Source organism: Saccostrea cucullata, unplaced genomic scaffold, assembly GCF_032062105.1.
Source record: "Saccostrea cucullata isolate Sc308-1 unplaced genomic scaffold, CSIRO_AGI_Scuc_v1 ctg1605, whole genome shotgun sequence".
Lineage (NCBI taxonomy): Eukaryota > Metazoa > Mollusca > Bivalvia > Ostreida > Ostreidae > Saccostrea > Saccostrea cuccullata.
The window spans coordinates 1-19,777 of record NW_026938858.1 but is presented as its reverse complement, the minus strand read 5'-3'; the positions used below and the strand labels follow the sequence as shown (position 1 = coordinate 19,777).

At 37.9% G+C, this 19,777-nt stretch overlaps 2 protein-coding genes across 2 annotated transcripts; one reads left to right on the top strand and one right to left on the bottom strand.

Annotated features, from left to right (window-relative positions):
- Nucleotides 1-7,164: 7,164 nt before the first annotated feature.
- LOC134251541 (transmembrane protein 19-like) lies at nucleotides 7,165-10,196 on the bottom strand. The gene is made up of 6 exons (XM_062733949.1): nucleotides 10,069-10,196; nucleotides 9,614-9,724; nucleotides 9,261-9,398; nucleotides 8,649-8,906; nucleotides 8,030-8,245; nucleotides 7,165-7,532 (listed from the first exon to the last, which is right to left on the bottom strand). The coding sequence occupies exons 1-6, from the start codon at nucleotides 10,151-10,153 to the stop codon at nucleotides 7,366-7,368; spliced, it is 975 nt and encodes a 324-aa protein (XP_062589933.1). The 5' UTR covers nucleotides 10,154-10,196; the 3' UTR covers nucleotides 7,165-7,365.
- A 5,774-nt stretch (nucleotides 10,197-15,970) lies between these two features.
- On the top strand, nucleotides 15,971-19,706 carry LOC134251540 (prostaglandin E2 receptor EP4 subtype-like). The gene is made up of 2 exons (XM_062733948.1): nucleotides 15,971-16,738; nucleotides 19,422-19,706. The coding sequence occupies exons 1-2, from the start codon at nucleotides 15,971-15,973 to the stop codon at nucleotides 19,704-19,706; spliced, it is 1,053 nt and encodes a 350-aa protein (XP_062589932.1).
- The last annotated feature ends 71 nt before the right edge of the window (nucleotides 19,707-19,777 follow it).

Sequence of the window (19,777 nt, the reverse complement as noted above, 5' to 3'; positions counted from 1 at the left end):
CTGACGTCAGTGACGTCATAGAGGTAGTGTTTTAATTCTCAGTGCAGCGAGATCAAGTACACACACCCGTCATGATAAACAGGTCACAGTCAATGTATCGTGATAAGTTTCTGAAGTAGATTTTTTAAATTAAAATTTCTTCGTGTTTAGTTGCAGAGATTCTCTCTATTTAGATAATTTTGAATGTTTATGTTTTCGTGTTACGTTACAATTGATTTCCCGCACTCGGAAAATACAAACGTGAAGCGTTTTTATCATGCTTACGTCTATTTCAACTATGTCCTGTGCGATATTGAGGTAAGCTTCACCCTGTGATACATGTATTTATGCAGTAAACAATTACGATAAAGGACTGACATTTAATCGTAAATTTAGAAATATTGTAGTATCTGTGCGACTGTCCCGTGGTACGACTTAATGTCTGTATTGCGTCAGATGGCGGGATAGTGCAGGATGCCGAGGAGACGGACGTGTCTGGGACAGCAGTGGAGCGGGAAGTCGACCCGGGCCAGAACCCACTGTGATTGTGTTTGTATATATGTTGGATGTTAATAAATATATTGTAAAGCACACCCCCTAGACGGTTACTTTACTGGCGCCCAATTCGCGGGGCCCGGGGGATTCCCGTACTGCTGTCAGGTATTTTTAGGCATCGGTTTTAGCCGCCATTTTTGGTGCTGCTAGGTACGTGAGAGCACATGTGGATTTTTCATGTATTTTTCTTGAATCGACTTTTGGAATTGATTTGTAAATATTGTCTGTGATTTTACTTGATTATTTGTGACATTGTTTTTATGGATATGTCTGTTGAGGAGGCCGTGTCGGCTTTAGGCCTGGACACGCGCCCGGCTATCAATAGTGTCATGCAGTCGGACAGATTTAACCCTCCTGTTCCGTGCAGTGTATATGGTTCTCCCGTGGAAGGGGTTTTTTCACCATATGTTTATAACGGGAGCGAGCATATTGCATCCCGTCACACACATTTTGCTCAATCAATGTCAGGTCACATGGGAGGGAGGTTGCCCCTAGGGGGTCCCTCTACACCTAGGCCCGGCCTGCATTCGGGCATCCCCTGTGGGGAGGGTAGTGTGTTACATGGTATGTCAAGGAGAGAAGTAAGGTTTGCCCAGCCAACATGTAGCTCACCAGGGATGATGACCAGTGATTCCCTGGAATCCTCTTTAGGTAGCCTGTGTTGGTGTGGCTCAATTGGCAGCACTGTGGGTTGTAGCCCACCTAGGTATGAATACAGTGAGGTTCCCTTGAGTTTAGGTTTAGAACATCGGTATTCTGTAGGTCATGTGCTCTCAGCTAGTAGCCAACCTGTCCTTGTGGGAGACACAGCTAACCTGGGGGACATAGGAGTTAGACCAAGCTTTAGTGAGGGTATACCCCACTCGCTTGACCCCGCCCCTCCAAAACATACACTGTTTGCCAATCAACAGCCTGTGAGGCCTGCACAGCTCACTTCTGAGTATGATCAGAGGCCTGTTTACCCTTTAGGGCTCACCTGGAACCCTTTGCCTGTACAAACCCAGCCTAGACCCGCGGACTTTAGTGTGTTCTCGCTTCCTGGGGATGATTTTCAACCCCGGACCTCAATGCCACACACTACCTTTGTCCGAGACTTGATGAATACTGGGGGTGGACATGCCCAACCCCCACTGCCCGATCACACCCAATCCCCATGGTACAGAGGTGAGGATGTTCAAACCTCACACCTACGTATGACTATGCCCAGTGAATCACAGCATCATAGTGTCCCCATGTCATTGACTTGTAGTCCTGCCTATCTGGATACCCCAACCTGCCATTTTGGAAGGGAGGGGGAGAGAATAGCACATGTGCATTACAGCCAAGCTGGGACACAATGCAGTTGTCCCGGCCCATCAGGATAGCAAACACCTGCACAGAAAACCAGTAGGGCAGCTGCTGGGAGTAAGCCTAAGTACAAGGACCTTAGGTATGATGGTAAGACCAGCTGGAAGGCATTTTGGCATAAGTTTGTGAGGTTGTCTCGCAGTCAGTTGTGGACTGAGGAGGAGCAGCATGACCAGTTCTGTTTTTCCCTTGAAGGGGCAGCAAGCGAGTATTATACCCTGCTGTTAGAAACCAGTAACCAGCTCCGCCTAGGTGAGATCTTGCAGAGATTTGAGAAGCGTTTTGGCTCCTCTGCTCCTGATCTCACTCATCAACTTAACTTCCAGTCTGCCTGCCAGAACCCTGGGGAGTCGCTTCATCAATGGGCCGACAGAGTCCTGACCTTGGCGACTCGAGCCTTCCCTAGTGTGCCTGATGTGCACACTCACGCTATACCTCGGCTGTGCTATGGAGCTGAGGACAGAGATGCTGGTATTTACGCACTTGATGGGCATCCCCGGACAGTGGAGGAAGCCGTGGAGCGCATGCAATACTATCAGCACTCCCGGCGTCACAGGCCTAAGCCGTCGAGGGAAGTGAGAAAGCTGGATTCTGCTCAGGACATGAAGCAGACTGATCCCAGGGGAGTAAATGTTGCTGTGGAGGAGCTCGCAGCCCTCCGGAGCAGGATAGAGAAACTCGAGGAGTTGATTAGGTAGAGGGAAGCTGCCCACTTCAGAAACATCAGAGGAGTGGTACCCCGTCACCCAAATGGACGGGCCGGACCGGAAGCCTGCTGTATATTTCAGGTGTGGAGAGGTGGGGCACTTCCGTAGAGATTGCCCCACCCGAGCTGCAGGGAAGATAGTGGCTACTGACGGGCACAGAGGCGGGACCAGTATGGTAGGATTCCCTGTGGAGACATTCCCTAGGTCGGATTCAAAGGAGTTGGGGATCGGTGTTCCCCACTCCTGTGTGCGGCGCCGGCGCAAGCGCCGCAGGCTGAAAGATCAATTTGGGATGCCACCATCACCGGAGCTTTGCTTGGCTGAGGAGGAAGTGGTCACCATGGAAGAGGAAGTGGGGACTCCCCACTCCACTCTGGAGCCGTTTGGACCAGCCATGGTTGGTGATGAACCCCCAGACCTGGGGAGGATGGACCCATGTGGTGTTGATCTGATGTCACCTGCAGGGATGGGTAATTCCTGGTCACCCGTGGCAGTGGGATCGAAGGAGCCCTCTATACCCACTGAGCGGTTATGCGGATCTAAAGGTTTTATGGTTGGCCTGTGCGTGCAAGGTATGGAGGTCACAGCAGTAGTGGATACAGGGGCTGAGGTCAGCGTGTTGTCAACCAGAGTGTATGATCAGCTGGAGCCTAAACCCCCAATCCTGGATTATGTGACTATGAGACAGGCCGGAGAAAATGCCGAGTTAGAAGGGTTTATTGTGGGGCCTGTCACTGTGTGTATTGGCCAGCAGGAGCATGAGATGGAACTCTATGTTGCCCCATTGCAGGACTCAATGCTGCTAGGAATGGATTTTCTCTGTGCCCGGAAAGCCCAGCTGGACTTGGGGCAAGGGACCCTTACTCTGGGGGATGAGGCCATAAAGGTGGAGTTCAGGAGGTCATTCCAGAGGAAGGAGTGACCTTGACAGGAGGCCCACTAGTTGAGGCAGACAGAAGTAAGTCTGTTCCCCGTATAGTGAGAGATTTTGGTATTGTGGCGCCTCTGACCCATCCTGGAAGTACACTGGGTATACCAGACCCGGTAGTAGAGATGTTTGGAGAGTCCCTCTTGGATTCTGCCATAGAGGATATCGGTGTCGAACCACTATCCCCAGGACCAGCCCCAACCTTCTTTAAAGGAGGCGGCCTGTGGTCATGTTTCTTGGGGATTGCCGACTTGTGTGGGCAGGGGCCCAACCCTGAAGGTAGAGGACACCAAGGACCATGTTGCAGAAATCGGGACAGCCCCGTATGATTCAGGCAGTCCCTGGTCGTCTGATGATTCGACACTAGAGGAGAAAAGTACTTCTCGCTTGTACAGACCTAGGCGGAGGCGTGGGCGATGCCGGAGGGCAAGTTTGCCCTCCAGAGCCTGATGGTGAGAGTGTTGTCAGTTTTTGAGTTGTTAGTGGGCCTGGTGACTTTGGCCCACTCGGTGAATGTTATACAGGAGTTGTTAGAGGTAATCTGGGAATTATCCCGGACATACCACCTGGTAAATTTGTGTAAATCCTTGTGGTGGTTTAGACTGGAGCTTGCTCCGGCACTTGTTATTCTTGGGCAGTTAGCCCAGGTGGGCGTTTACAGCGCCCCAACGTTGGAGATGGTTCCAGACCCTCTTTCCTGTGGTAGACTCCAGCCTTTCAGAGAAAACAGGGGGGAGTGTAGTATCTGTGCGACTGTCCCGTGGTACGACTTAATGTCTGTATTACGTCAGATGGCGGGATAGTCGCACTCCCTCTCTCTACACCTGGATGCCAAGGAGACGGACGTGTCTGGGACAGCAGTGGAGCGGGAAATCGACCCGGGCCAGAACCCACTGTGATTGTCTTTGTATATATGTTGGATGATAATAAATATATTGTAAAGCACACCCCCTAGACGGATACTTTAATATTTATTGACAGATTTTTTTCTAAATGAGGTTTTTGTCGTTGAACCTGCCTTGAAAAATGCAGAAATTATCCCACCCAATTACTATATAAAATCAAAACAATTGCTTCCAAATAATTTAAACACTATAACATTCTGAAATATTTGAGAATATAGCGTTATCTATCATATCTATCATTTGTGCGTAAAAAATCGCATTATGGACTCCGTTATGGACCCGTAAACATGAAGTATCTAAACTCCATACAAACGCTAAACATGGCGGTATTTGTGGGGCGATATCTTTTAAATAAGTCAAGAAATCCCATGACAGGATCGTTTTAAAATGTTTAGAACATATCAAATTAGTAATATAAAAAATACGAAAAAAATTCATTGACAGGAATTTTTTCAGCTAAAGGTCCTGTTCCTCCTTAAACAAAATGTTGATTTCTTTGATTCATCAACTTATTCGTCAGTAGTTTGCGTTGTTTAATACTAATTCACAATTGGAGTATATTCTAGTCACAGGGGCCGGTAACATACTGTTTTTGATGTTACGTAATCACTTCATATATACAAAAAGCTCTTTTTGTATACATATAGTGATTACGTAAAATCAAAAACAGTATGTTACAGGCCCCTGTGATTCTAGTGTATGTTTGTGTATGAATCAACTTTGAGACATAAACTGAATATACAGCTGATAAATAAGGAGGAATGATTCCTTTTTCATGTTAAAATGGTGGTTTATTTTTCTTAGTTATTGATACATGTTCTTCAAGTTAAATATAACTGACAAACTATAACAATTTAATTCAAAAACAATACATTCATATTCATGTTTTTCTAACACAAATAAACTTAGGCTATGCCTATGTTATTCTCTTTAGAGAAGTGGACAGGCTTGGATGTAGGCAATAGCCTGTCCACTTCTCTAAAGAGAATATGCCTATGTAACAATCACTATATTGAAAAAGAGATCAATTGGTCATGAATGTCATCTAAACGTTATGAGTTTCTCTACACTTGACTTGATTCATCATTTCTAAGAATTAATTAAACTTCACCTCCTTCTAAATCATGAATAGTCCAGGTGACCTTAAAAGAGGCCATTGAAGCATGATATCATATATTGAAAACATATGATCCATTATTAACAGTGGGTATCATAATAAGCTGTTACATTCACAACATTGTAAATCTTGCTGAGTTAAAAATAAAAAAATTAAATAAAAGTTACAGCAACGTCTGTTTGATTACACTTTTCTTGCCTATTTTCTGTGGAGAAATATGTGTCCAATGAATACAACATCCTTGCAATACATGTAACTTACAATTACAAAAAAATTGAAATTTTGAAAAATTGAAAAAGTGAAAGAACTATATGCGGTATATTGCATATATTTGCCCCCACAAAAGTCAAATTTTGAAAACTTCCTGAAATGTGCTGAATTCAATAAATTGTATAAGAAATATAAATTAACAGAACATATTATAGTTTCAAAGTATTTTATTCATAATTTTTGTTTTTATGACGTCACAAACTAATCCGATTTTATATCCTTTTTCAGAAAGAGGACAAAATGGACAAAATTTCAACAATTTTAGCTTTAAAATTTATAGAGCGCATGTTTGTTCAGGAACAATATTTACATATTTCATTGATATTATCATTTGACACATTATATCAAAATATTGATCCTGAACACACATGCGCTCAGTGATTTTTAGTCAAAATATCGACGAAATAAATACATTTTTCTGTAGAATTCATGAAAAAATGAAATTTACGTCATGTTTGTGACGTCATTACGTACATATGACGTCATTACTTATAAAAATATTCAGTGCTTTGAAGTCAGCATATACCCCCCTGTTTAGGAACTTAATTAAATATATCTCCATCAAAGTTTGATTTGGGGGGCAAATATTGGTTATTACCGAATAAAGTTCTTTTGTGAAAAAAACTTTTCATGTGGAGAGGGACATGGATTTACATCATACTTTTATGAAGACATGTTAATTTAATTTGTGTACATAAAATCTTTGTACAGTAAAAGTGAAAATTAAAATAAACTAGAGGTACTGTGGGTATTGAGCTCACTAAATGATACCCCAAAAATCTCATATCAAAGTCCATGTTTTTCTCTGGGAGGTTAGTGTTGGATCAAAAAGTAAAATAGGAGTATAAGAGACAAGTACATGTACCCTTCAATATTATAGAAAGAATAGCTATGTCCATGTTTTGCTATGGGAAACCCAAAATAAGTTGAATCAAAAAGTCAAATAGGAGGTCACAATGGCACTATGTAACAAAGATTCTGTGAAAGTCCCATTAAATTTTTCATTCAGTGGTATAAGAGGATCGAGTTGTGGATAAGAGATGGATACCCCAAAGCACAGCAGACAGACAAATGAAGGACGGATGCACAGACAGACGGCAACAGACATACAGATATCCCGATCACTACCAGGTATGTAGTGTACCCCTCCTCCTTTTCAAGCAGTGGGGTATAATAACAAAATGTTTCTTTCCCCCTCTCTCTATAATTTTAACTTAACTGAATGTCTTTTGAATCCACAGATCTATATATGGATTACCTTAGTAAACATAGAAATTTGATTATATCATTTAGAGATATGTGAATGGAAGACAAAATGAATCACTTAATGATGAAACATTGTAAATTATACAAAAAAAAAATACAATATTATCTAAATGTCTTATGTATCAAATACCTACAAAGAGTAATCATAAAAAATATGTGAATAATGTCTGGTCGGATTTCGTGAACATGGCCTGATGCTGAACACATTTGTACATGAGCAAGAACCTTTCCCATATGCCACTCGTCTTTGGAATATTCATAAGAAATGCTAAAACAATTAATTAACTTCCCTCAGCTACATAATCGCCATATTTCAAATGCTATTTTTGGCGTGACTAGGGCAGATATTAGAGAGGTCAGTAGGTTAACGCTGTGATTATCCAGTAGTTCCATGCCGGAGATGTACTCTACGTTCTGTCCTGAACGTTCAACGACACACTTCCTCTTCTGATCAAATCCTAAGAAAACAATAGGCTTACCTTAAAAAATTGATTCCATGTATATACATATGCTGACTGAATTAATATCTTTTGTTTGGTATTTATGCAAGTCCTTTATTTAATTAATCCAAGGGAAAAATTTCTCACCTACCTACTGACCAAATATTTTCATTCTGAGTTGGAAGAGGGCAAAGAAACATTATTTTGATGTTGTCCTGACGTTTCATTTTTCAATTTTAACCAGTGTGTAAAGTAATTGAATATTGATAAGCTTTCTTCTCGTTTGAAACACAAAGAAAGACAACTCTTCAACACGCTATTCATATAATATAATTTTCATACACATGTATCAATCTGATTAAAATCGGATCCTTTGATCTGTTCACATAGATCGCTATGATCTATACGAGTGGATCAAAGGATCTGATTTCAATCAGATTGACACATATGTATCAAATTAATACTGCAGCAAAAAACTTATATACATGTATTTTGATTGTGAGATTTAGACTAACCTGAGTATTGAAATGTTGCTCCTAGGAATGAATCTATAGAAGAACCGATGAACCCCATAAGCACCCCCACCAACACAATGGGCCACTGTGGGGGGCCTTGATTGATAAAGGACTCTCTAAGCAGGAAAATCTGGGTGAGATAGAACCCCAGACCTACAAGCCCCCCTCCCACCAAACTGAAAATCATTCCAAGGACAGTCACTCCTCCATTGGTACCTGAAATATTCAATTTTTTGGAAAATATTAATCAAAATACACATACTTTAGTCTTATTCCAGCTGAGCCTCACCAAAGCTTTGTCTTACATGTAGGTGTTTGTTCCTTTACAGTAATATTTATTTTAAAAAAATATCAAATTTTTTAATAATTTATCAAAGTGTTTAAAGGAGAATGAAAACTAAAAAGAACCCTCCCATCCCCCATCCCCTAAAAAATATTATCATGCACATTAACCTTGCTTACATGAACTATCAATTTAATTCCCATACATGTGAAAAATACCTGAAACTCTCTCTTGGTGTTACAAGTAACAATGATGTGCCATTTAAACGATTTAATCTTGACGTATATATACATTTAAACACAAAATCAACCTAAGTTGAAGTATAAATGGTCTCACCATGGGGAACCTTTGTTAAAGTTGTTATGAGCCTTGGTTCCGTGTTCCTGGAAAACACGGCACCGAGTTCTGATGAGAATGTGTCCCCACAGCAGCAGGCAAGGGACCCCAGGACAGCCATGGCGAGCCAGGAGGGGGAGTAGTGGTGGGAGAAGTCAATGACCACCTCCCTACATCCCACTTGGAACATGTACTGCAGCGCGAACACGGCCGCCATCCCACCATTACAGAGAACCTGAACCCAATTCCTCTGACCACCTGTTATAGAATAAAACTGAAGTGTGATTTAACTATCATGGGTATATTTTGTATTTATGCATAAATGTTTACAAATTATTAAAAAAAAAATTAGAAAACACTTTATAATATGAGAATTTAATTCAATACTTTACTTTTGCATTTCAATAAAAAAAAATATAACTAAGGTAAAAAGAAATTTGAAACATTTTATAATCATGATAATAATTAAGAGATATAAATGATTGTGATTAACTGAGGGTATACAATGTTTCCCAATTTTATTAAGAGACCTGCTTAGACTGCATGAACTAATTATTCAGAAAAAAAATATTTCAAAATTTGTTTTAAACATTCTAGTATGCCTTTACCGACCCTCTTTATAGTTGTGCTCCATTTTCCTCTTCTTTTCAGCCTTGTATTTAGTGACCTTTGACCCCATCACAAAAAATGTTAGAAGAGAGGTAAAAAAGCAGAGATTGCTGATCGTTAGAATGAAACCAACAACAAGACCTGAAAAAAAATCATATTCATTGAACTTAGGATTTATCTTACTTAGGCTATTAAATTTATTTTTGTACCTTTTCCCTATAATAAGGATAAAATTAATCCATGAGTAAACTAATACAACTGCTTGAAATGTTTTAGTGAAATATTTTTTATAATATTAATTAATATAAATAATCAGAAAGTCCATGTGAAATCTTTACACACCTGTAGACTCTTACCTGCAATAACACCTGTTCTGTCCAAACTTTTCTTCTTCAGACCCCATGTTGCTATGACAACAGGCGCCAATATGGCCATCATCCATCTCCATGGGGAGACAGGGACAGTGTCTAAAAATAGATCAAGTCTTTAAAAGTACACTAATATATTTACAATGTGGCGGTGAATGGAAATCCCCCCCCCCCCTCCTCCCCAAAAGTTTTAAAAACTTTCTAAATGCTCAGACAATTAGTATATAACCGAAAAAGGTAGAATAGTTGTAGGCATTGGAATAAAAGTAAATTCAACATAAATTATAATGCCTAACGTACACAAGTATTTGCCGGTACAGTGCTAATAATGTCAACCTGTCAACAACATGAACAATGTGCATCCTCGTTTCTTTTCGTGCAGCACATTTAGCAGCTGTTGTAAATATTGCACTGTTATATGTTTTAGGAAAATAAATATTTACCATTGTAAACATAGCTGTATCCTATTGTTATAAGCCAGCAAATTAAACTGAGAGGCGTTACTATCCCAAGCAAGACCAGCCACATTATTCTACTTTCACTTTCATAGAAACTTGACACGTAAGAGAGATAACTCATGATGGAACATCTCCATTTGATATAGAGACATGATTATACAGTGTAAGTTCTCTCCTGTACAATAAAGGTCAAGGTCATATTAAGAAGTCAAAGGTCAAATTGATTTTTTGGTAAGATCATCTATTAGGCCTAATAGTGCTTATTGGAAAACTTAATTGAATTTTAGAATTACTGAAATTTTAAAAAAAATCATTCAAGATAGTGTAATCAAACTTCATATGCTGATACATACTGATAAAAGCTTTGCAACTGCATCAGCATTTTTTGACCTTGACCTTACCTTTGACCTTGACCTCATTTTTTTAAATTTGTGTCTAGCTCAGTTACAAAGAAACCATTCATAGTAATTTTTTTTATCAAAATTCATGTGCTGATACATATAGTGTAACATCAACATTTTACCTTTCCTATGACTTTGACCTGAGTATTTAACTCAATTTTAAAGAAACCATTTAAGATAATTTTTATCAACTGAATATGATTATATGTATTAGGGAGAGCTATTCAACTACATGTATCAAAAACATTTAACCTTGTTCTTGGGGGCGGAGGTGGGATCGATCGAGTACATGTAACATTTAGTGAGCGCACGTACATCTATTTTACGAGATAGAATAAGTGGCAGATCTGTAGCTTGCTTGTCTGAAAAATGCAATAAAGGACCAAAGAGATTTAAAAAAAATATATTTATAGCGCACAAAATGCACGTATTCTCGAATTATTTCTCAATATATTTCAAAATTATTACTAAACTTCTAATACGAAGATAACTATTCTTTTATAACTTTCAAAAGTCATGCGCGACGTACGTTGGAACAAATATGTCTTGCCTACGTATATAGGTGAAATTTTCGATGATCTAAATTTCAAATCTAGAAGGGCTACAGATACAAACAATTATTCAAAGAATAATTGTGAAAATAGTACTAAAAGAATATGTAACAAGAGGCCCATGGGCCACATCGCTCACATAAGTACATTGGCTAGGGGAAAAAAAAAGCAAAGATCACTTCAGTATTGAGAAGGGGGGCTTGAATTGTAAACTACCTGATGATGCTTCAATATCAATATAAAAAAAAAACTTTGCTGTTTTTGAGCAGATGATTTTTACCTGTTTATTCACTGGACGCCCCCCTCCCCCCATTGTGGCCCAACCCTACCCTTGGGGGCCCTCATTTGAACGAGTATGACTTTGTACTACCGGAGGATGCCTCCATATCAATATGATTAAACATAGCTTTTCTGTTCTTGGAAAAAAATCCTTGATATTTCTAGGTAAAACTTTGATCCCCAATTGTGGCCTACCCTACCCACCCCCTACTCCCCCGGTCATGACTTGAACAAACTTAAATCAACACTATATACTTGAGGATGCTTCCATAAAGATATGAGCAATCATGGCTTTGTGGTTCTTAAAATAAAGAAGAATTTTAATAAATTTTCCGATGTATTCATTCCTACGTAAAAACCTAATCGTCCATGGAGGCCCCGCCCTACCCTCGGGGGTCATGATTTGAAGAAAATTGAATGTAAACTACCTCGGGATGTTTTCATACAAGTTTCATCTTTCCTGGCCCAGTGGTTCTTGAGAAGAAGATTTTCAAAGATTTTTCCTAGTATATATTCCTATGTAAATCTTTGATTGTCACTTGTGGCCCCGCCCTACCCCCGGGGTTCATGATTTGAACAAACTTGAATCTATACTACCTTAGGATGGTCTCATATAAGTTTCATCTTTCACTAATTTTTAATTATTTTCCCTTGGAATAGGATGTGGTCCTTCATTTTAAAGAATTTGAATTCCTATCACCCAAGGATTTTTTAGGGCAAGTTTGGTTGAAATTGGCCCAGTGGTTCTTGAGAAGAAATCGAAAAGAAGTCGAAAATTTGAAAAGTTTACATACAAACAGACGGAAAGCTAGACAGACAGACGATCAAAATGTGTTCAGAAAAGCTCACTTGATCCTTCGGCTCAGGTGAGCTAAAAGACTCGGTTAGTAAATATGTAAGTCATTGCAGTGGAGTTATGTAATACATGTAAACTTCACAGAAATGGGTGTTTTTATTTTAATTTTCGAGTTAACTGAACGAATCATTTCAGTTGGGTTAGAAAAGAAACTATACACTCGACGAAAGGAAAGATATAAATTAAACAATAATGACTTTCTCTAATTAGCCGGCAATTTTCAAATGTCAATAATTATAAGTACACGACTAATTTCATGTAATTAATATTCAATGGCAAATTTGCCAAATAGTGTAATAACATGTCATGTAGATGTCAGTTGATATCGTTAAGGAAATTGAAATTCTAGAAAATAGTTTTGAAAAAGTAACTTCGAGGGCATTACAATTCCACAGAATATACTATATACGCCAAATTAGATCCGGCATAAACAGCATTAATCCCAATATTCATGTATTAATCAGCCGTGTATTTGTTAAGAACTGGGAAAAGCTACTGAATTTTTTCCTGTTACATGTATCAAATACTGTAACGGAGAACGACCCTTGCTTCAATCCACAAGTAATGATAATCAAAGGCCTTGAATTTTAGTCTTTTTCGATGATTAATATAGTATGTAAAATGCGTTAAAAAAATGATTTCCATTTTGATGCGCTATAGGAAATGTTTTTAGAAATTATCGCTCATTAAGATAATATGCTTAATATGCTTGATGTTAAAATTCAAAATGTTTTGTGTAATTAGCATCTTTTTGTAATTATTATCAAATTTTAAAAACTGGTTTCACTAAAAACATTGGCAAAATGACCATTGAGAAAGAAGGGAGAGCCGTTGGAATGTTGATATCTGGATCATCCTTATAAGAGAGAAAGGTCTTTCTTATAATGTATAGTGGGGTATTTTTTGAGGAGCGATTATTTTGTGGTTTTGACGATCTGTTCCTAGGCTATTGCAAACATGTTGAATAAGTGTACTAAATATAAATTGTGAAAAACAAAAAAGCTCTGGGGTTGAATATCGGGGGGGGGGGGGGTCCTGTCCACAAGTACCTGTGGTTTTACTCACTATTATCTGTCCTTGATATTACTTTTTTAAAATTAACAACCAGTATCAAAACCCATTAAAACACATTTTTCTATAGGCTGTGCGTCAATTTCACCGCCAATATATCACAATTTGAAAGCTTTGTAAAAATTTAACAAATTTTTAACAAACTTGTTTCATACTAAAAACAAATTGTCAAAATCTTAGAAATATGAAAACAAACAATTTAACTCGTATGAAAATGATAAGAATTGCTCGTGGCAATCGAATATCATCTCAAGTAGTCTGGATCATCCTTTAAGCGATGCACGTTTTAAACGCACTTTTATATTGACCAAAGGGCTGTGTGTGAAAATTAACAATTCCCGTATCAAATCCCATTGAACACATTTGGGTTTTTTTTAATAAGGAATGTCAAAGCCCCCCTTCCCCCTAATAAGCGATAAATTGTGATTAAAAGTTCATGTGTTAATGAAAAAGTCGTGATAGCGCTACAAAAATTTGCGGTTTTACTATCAAACTGTTGCATTTATGAAATTGACCAAATCTGTCAGTCACTAGCTGCAATAATGTAGCCCTCTCCGATTTGATATTTTCTGGAGAGGGCTACAATTCCATCGCATCTCCGTAATGGTGCAAATATATTTTTTTGAAATGATTGGAAAAATAAATTATTTTTACATTAAACTTACTTCTTATAAACAATTTTTACAATTTCAACAACATAGCCTGTTATGAAAACCATGTAAAATAAATCTGTGTCTTTCCCAGCTGCAATATTCAGCAGCCATGACAGTTCACTCGTGACGTAGTGAGACTTTCGCTTGAAATTTGGAACAACCAAATAAAGCAAATGTCGATGTTTATAAACGATTGTGCTTTAATATATTACAAAAACATCGAGGGTTATTTTTGCTGTGTGTGTGATGAAAATAAGGGAATTCAATGCTCCTATAGAACCTAAATTCTCATTGGCTGTCCCAAAATACAATCCATCAAGGTCAGTAACACATGGGGATTTTTTATAAGGAATGTGACACACACGAAAAATAACCGATATATGGGTCGTTGTGAATATTTTTGGATCGATAAATGTTTTGATAAAATATTTGGATTCCAGTGTTAATAAAATAGCCGTTTACTGATAATTTGCGCTACAAAAATTTGCCGCATCGGTTTATAGAGATCAAACTTGTAGCCCTCTCCCATGAAATTGAGAGGGCCAAATCTGTCAGTCACTAACCCCTTTTAATTTTATTTCGTAATGATTCCAAGTTAGATTGTCCTTTATCCTTAAATCTTTATGACATTTAAAACTATTATCTGTAAATAGCACGCATGCTTTTGAAGTTCTTTAAACCTTTAGCTGCAAAGGATATTAAAAAACCTACATCCGTAAAATAAACAGAACATACACTGCATTGACAACAGGGTATTTACCCTTTCATGTCCTTGGAAGTTTTCAAATCGATTCACAACATGATTGTCCCACACTTTTGCGAGAGGATATAGAATCCCATTCGTCTGTCAGTCTGTCACAAAAACTTTAACCTTTGGTCACAACTTTTTACAAATCGTGTTAAAGCTGCGTATTGCCCGCTAATTTAAAGTTGAACCCGATTCCTAAAAAGAATTTGTCCGCCATATTATATTGGATTCTCGCCATATCTGATGCCCTCTATCAACAGAGCAGCTCACTTTGTCACTGCATGTTCAGTGTAATCAGTCGTCACCGGTGTAGATGGGCGTACTTCTTCTAATCTTGCTAATGCAGAAGAGTAAAATCATATCAAAGAGACTTACAACAGTTGCAAAAGTCAGTGCAATTTACACACAAACACATACACACATAATTGCATTAAAATGTAAACAAAGGTAACTCAAGTTAACCAGCAGGAATACAGGTTGCCATTCCACGTCAATACCCTTGACAATAAAGCAGTCAGGTGTAAAGAATGCGAAGAGTTAATATACCCTAGTGCTAACATCATAGATAGCAAATCATATAAAAATGGCGTATGGACCGTGTTAAGCTGTAAGAAACATTCTAATAAATACATAATGACAAACCTTTGCTCTAAATATAAATTTCATTTAAATCTACGATAAAAACCTAAGTGATGATTAAAACTTAATTTTTTTTAAAAGATACGATGCTTTGTGAAGCCAATGAAGTAAATTTAAGTCATTATCAAAAATTTACACATAACCTGAATGAGAGAGTTGTGGATAAGAGATGGGTACCCCAAAGCGTAACAGACGGACGTACAGCTAGACAGACGGACGGACAGACATCCCGATTACCTATATACTTTCCAACTTTTCAAGCGGGGGTATAATAATAATGCTGATTAATATAACTGTTATATTATCATGTTGGCTTAAAAGACATGGCAAGGAAAAAGACGTCTTATTCCGACTTTCGTGTCACTTTTATTGATTAGCATATTCAAAAGAGTTTTAAAAATCTTCAAGTTCTTCATCCTTATAAATAAAGGCGGCTGGATAAATAAAAAAAGGATTATCAGGAATGAACAAAAGCTCACTGGTTTGTAGTGAGATGATTGAATTGTGGGTTCTTCATAGTCAGCCTGCAGATCATCTCAAAATAATTAAAACCCTATTCATCGTTTACCACTCCTGATTCAACAAAGTTAGAAGTCAAAAATGAAAAAAATATAACAGACATGGACAGCGAAATGTTAGATACGTAATTAAAAATTCCAGAGAAGGATGATAAAATCAAATCAAGGACTATGGGAAGTGATCAAATAATGAATAAAACCGTCAACGTTAACAATTCAAACTCCACTCCAGATGAAATCGTGTCAGAAAGCATAGTGCCGCCAAGTCTTCAATATGGCTTCGGAGTTCTTGGAAACATCATGGCTATATTTTTTCTCTGTCGTTCTGCCGGGGAATATAAATGGAAACCTTTCTACAGATTGGTATGCGGGTTAGCCATTACAGACTTGTGTGGGATTGCCCTAGTCTACCCTGCCGTTATGTTGCGCTATACATCTGGATTTACTTACGAATTTCCAAAGCCACTGTGTGAGTACTGTTCGTTCTGGTTTTCTTTTGCCTTCATGTCTTCGGCGCTGATCGTCAGTGCCATGTCTTTTGACCGTTTTCTGGCTGTTTGTTATCCATTATACTACAGGAATTCCCAGGATAAGAGAGCTAACGTCATGCTTCTGGCGATCTGGGTTTTTACCGCCACCGTGTCTTCTCTTAATCTTGTAGGCATTGGATCCGCCAAAAACTTTTACCCGGGATCCTGGTGTTTTATAGACTTCGCTAACACGGGTGTCATGGAAAGAATTAACACGTACATATATTCCATCATTGGCTTCGTTATTCTATCGATAACATTTGTCCTAAACGTAGCCGTCACTTATTCCGTTTGCAGAAAACCGGTTGTAACGACTGTTTGCAACAAAAGAAAAAGAAATGACATTTACATTATCGTTTTCCTGTTTTCTATAGTGACTCTTTTCTCCATTTGCTGGGTTCCTTTAATGGTGAGTACTTTTTAAATTGAAGGAAAATAAAAAGTTCGCGGTTTATACTTATTTTTCCAGAAGCTAAAGCTGAAACAAATTGTAGTGAATGATAGTCTCAGCTACAGTAAAACTCGGTTATAGCGAAGTCATTGGGACATATGAAATTACTTTGCTATATCCGTAATTCGTTATACATGTATCCGTATAAGGAATTTGTTAAATTTATAAAGCTGGGGATGTAAGATAACTTCGCTTTATCCGTGAATTCGCAATATCCCTATTTGTACTTAAACGATTTTTATTGTAAATAACACAAATTTTTTAACTTGCTATAGGTAAAGTGGGGGAATTTTGTCAGATTTTTGTCACAATGTCATAATGTGCCCAAATTATATGTATAGAATTACAAATATAACGAAACGATACAATGTCGAATTTTTCAGCACCAAAGAAAATTTATGATTTATTCATAGTACGGGGATTTATTATTTCAGTCATTTCTATTCAAAATCAGTCAAAAATACACACCAACCTGTGCATTAATGTTTTGTTTGTGCAAAGAACCCTTAAGATTGAAATGACAGGTTTTCCCCGTTATAATTCTCTAGAGAACATTTTTCATTATTGAATGTTTTTCAGCCTTGATCCTTGTAGGTTCTTAAGCTTTTTTTTAAACATTTCAGCCAGTTTTATTAATCTGATAAAGTAATTTCGAAGTTGTTGTAACACTAATTCAATGGAAGATCAGGTCATGAAAAGGATGTCTAAAAATCAAAAATTCTGGTTTCACGCTCTGTACGAAGACAATTGAAATAGCGGTTTATAGACGAGGCAAGAGAACATTTTATGGTATAAGAAACGAGCGATTGGTGTTTGTGTGGCCAGAACATCGCGGTCCAAGCGACAGTATTTGGGAAACACGATATACTGTCGTAGAATTAAATAAAATGCGATAAAGCGTCTCTTCTCCGCTGATTCGTATCTTTAATCATTTTATATTGTTTACCCATATGTCCCATAATGCCGATCCCACTCAAAACGATTAAAATTGATTCCCACAATACAATAAGGCACAAATCACTCTTGTCACAATGTTAAAGCCAAGTTTTATTTTCTGTGATAAATTAATAATCAGGGATCGTTTTTAACTTTAATATTGCCCTGGTCGTCCGCGTGGCGAAGTGGTTAAAGCGTCTGCTCTAGACTCGCAAAGTAAGGAGTTAATCCTTACGTTGCAGGTTCGAACCTCACTGTGGGACGTGGTGACCGGTCCTTCGGATGAGACCGTATTAACCGAGGTCCCGTGTCGCAATAGGTGCTGGCACGAAAAAGATCCCTCCCTGCTCAATGGCCGAGCATAGGACAAAATTTGCAGCTCTCCACTGGCAAGTGGTGGCGTCTCCTTATGAGGGAAAAATTCTCGAAGAGGACATCAAACAACATACAATCAATCAATCAATCAATCAATCAATCAATCAATCAATCAATCAATCAATCATATTGCCCTGTTTCATTATCACGAAGCATTATGAATACCTGCAGAACCTAGCTCTCCGAAAAAATATATTGACAGACCATATTGACACCGGTATATTTTTTTCAGAGAGCAATTCTGAAATTGGTACCAGGCATTATATAATTTATGAGAATTTATAATATATCATATTAGTTTACTAGTATTTGACAATCTGAAATTGGTACCAGGCTTATATATGATTTCTGCAAGTTACGGCCTACCCGCGATAAAGTTGACGATGATATTCTTTTACAAAAACCTTATAAAATTTGCTCTTTTCTGATTCATATGCATATTAATACTATAATAGTCGATGGCTAAACTATAGTTAAAAGTCACGCCTTCTCCAGTAAACTGAAAAAAAGTTGATATTTTTTTAATATATTTATATTTGTTTGATAAGGCAAATTTCAATGTACAATTATCATCTGCAGACTGTGTTTATGACTATGTCTATGATCGATTACATTCAATACGCAAAAATAGATGAAAATTTTAACCTTTCCCTATTCAAATTAAAGTCCATATGACAGGCCCCTTTCAACGTTAAGTTCTTCACCGTGATATAATATTAGGTCGAGGCTATCTGGTACTGATTGCAGGGTGGCGGACAGGAGTTATCTTTCCATAAGTGCGTACACTGTACGAGTTATATTAATGCCAAAGGTTCAATATGTTGTTACAGTGATATTACGTAACGTGCTCTTATGTACAGATATCATATGAAACAAGTGTGTATGTTGATATATGTACAGTACATTATGTTACAGGTTGGTATGTTGATACTATATTGAACAAGTTTTGGGTTGCATGTTGGTGATATTACATGTACGAGTATATGTTACAGGTTGCAAATATTAAGGTTTGTTTGTCGGTGATATAAATGTACCTCACAGGTTCCTATGTTGATGTTAAGATATTTATGTCGGTTATACTGTAAACATATTACATTTGGCTGTGTATTCTTTTTAGCGATTCAACATGTAAATTTCTTGCACATATATACATAAATAAGAACATTGAGAAATGCGCTAAATCAAATCTACGCTAACTCGTTCAAAAGTCAATTTCCGCCAAATATCGTACACGCTAATTATAATTACATTTACAGTATATTGTGTATGTTACACGTTCTTATGTTGATGTTAAGGTTTGTATGTTGGCGATTTAACTTGTATGTTACAGGTTCGTATGTTGACGAATGCCAGCGCCAGGACTCCTAAGAATGGACCAGAAGAACTTCTTGTCGTTCGACTGACCATCAGTAACTCTATTGTGGACCCGTGGATCTACATCATTCTACGCAGAGAAAATCTTGTCAAGATAGCGGCTTTGATTCGTAGACTTAATAGTCGTAAACACAAGCAAGGAAACATCTTCAATATTGAAACATGTGCTGGTGGGAATAGAATGAACACAAGCGAACACACCCCGAAATCGAGCATTGCTTCTTGTACAACAGAATTATAAATACAATTTACGAATTAGTGTTGTTTTTTTTTCACTATAAATATCTTTCAATTTTCTTTACTGCATTGCTT

Coding starts and splice junctions, on each gene's coding strand:
- LOC134251541 (XM_062733949.1), bottom strand. CDS start 10,153: ATGTGGCTGGTCTTGCTTGGGATAGTAACGCCTCTCAGTTTAATTTGC. Junction 9,725..10,068: donor ATACAGCTATGTTTACAATG/GTAAATATTTAT, acceptor ATCTATTTTTAG/ACACTGTCCCTGTCTCCCCA. Junction 9,399..9,613: donor CAGAACAGGTGTTATTGCAG/GTAAGAGTCTAC, acceptor ATTTTTTTTCAG/GTCTTGTTGTTGGTTTCATT.
- LOC134251540 (XM_062733948.1), top strand. CDS start 15,971: ATGGGAAGTGATCAAATAATGAATAAAACCGTCAACGTTAACAATTCA. Junction 16,739..19,421: donor TTTGCTGGGTTCCTTTAATG/GTGAGTACTTTT, acceptor TGTATGTTACAG/GTTCGTATGTTGACGAATGC.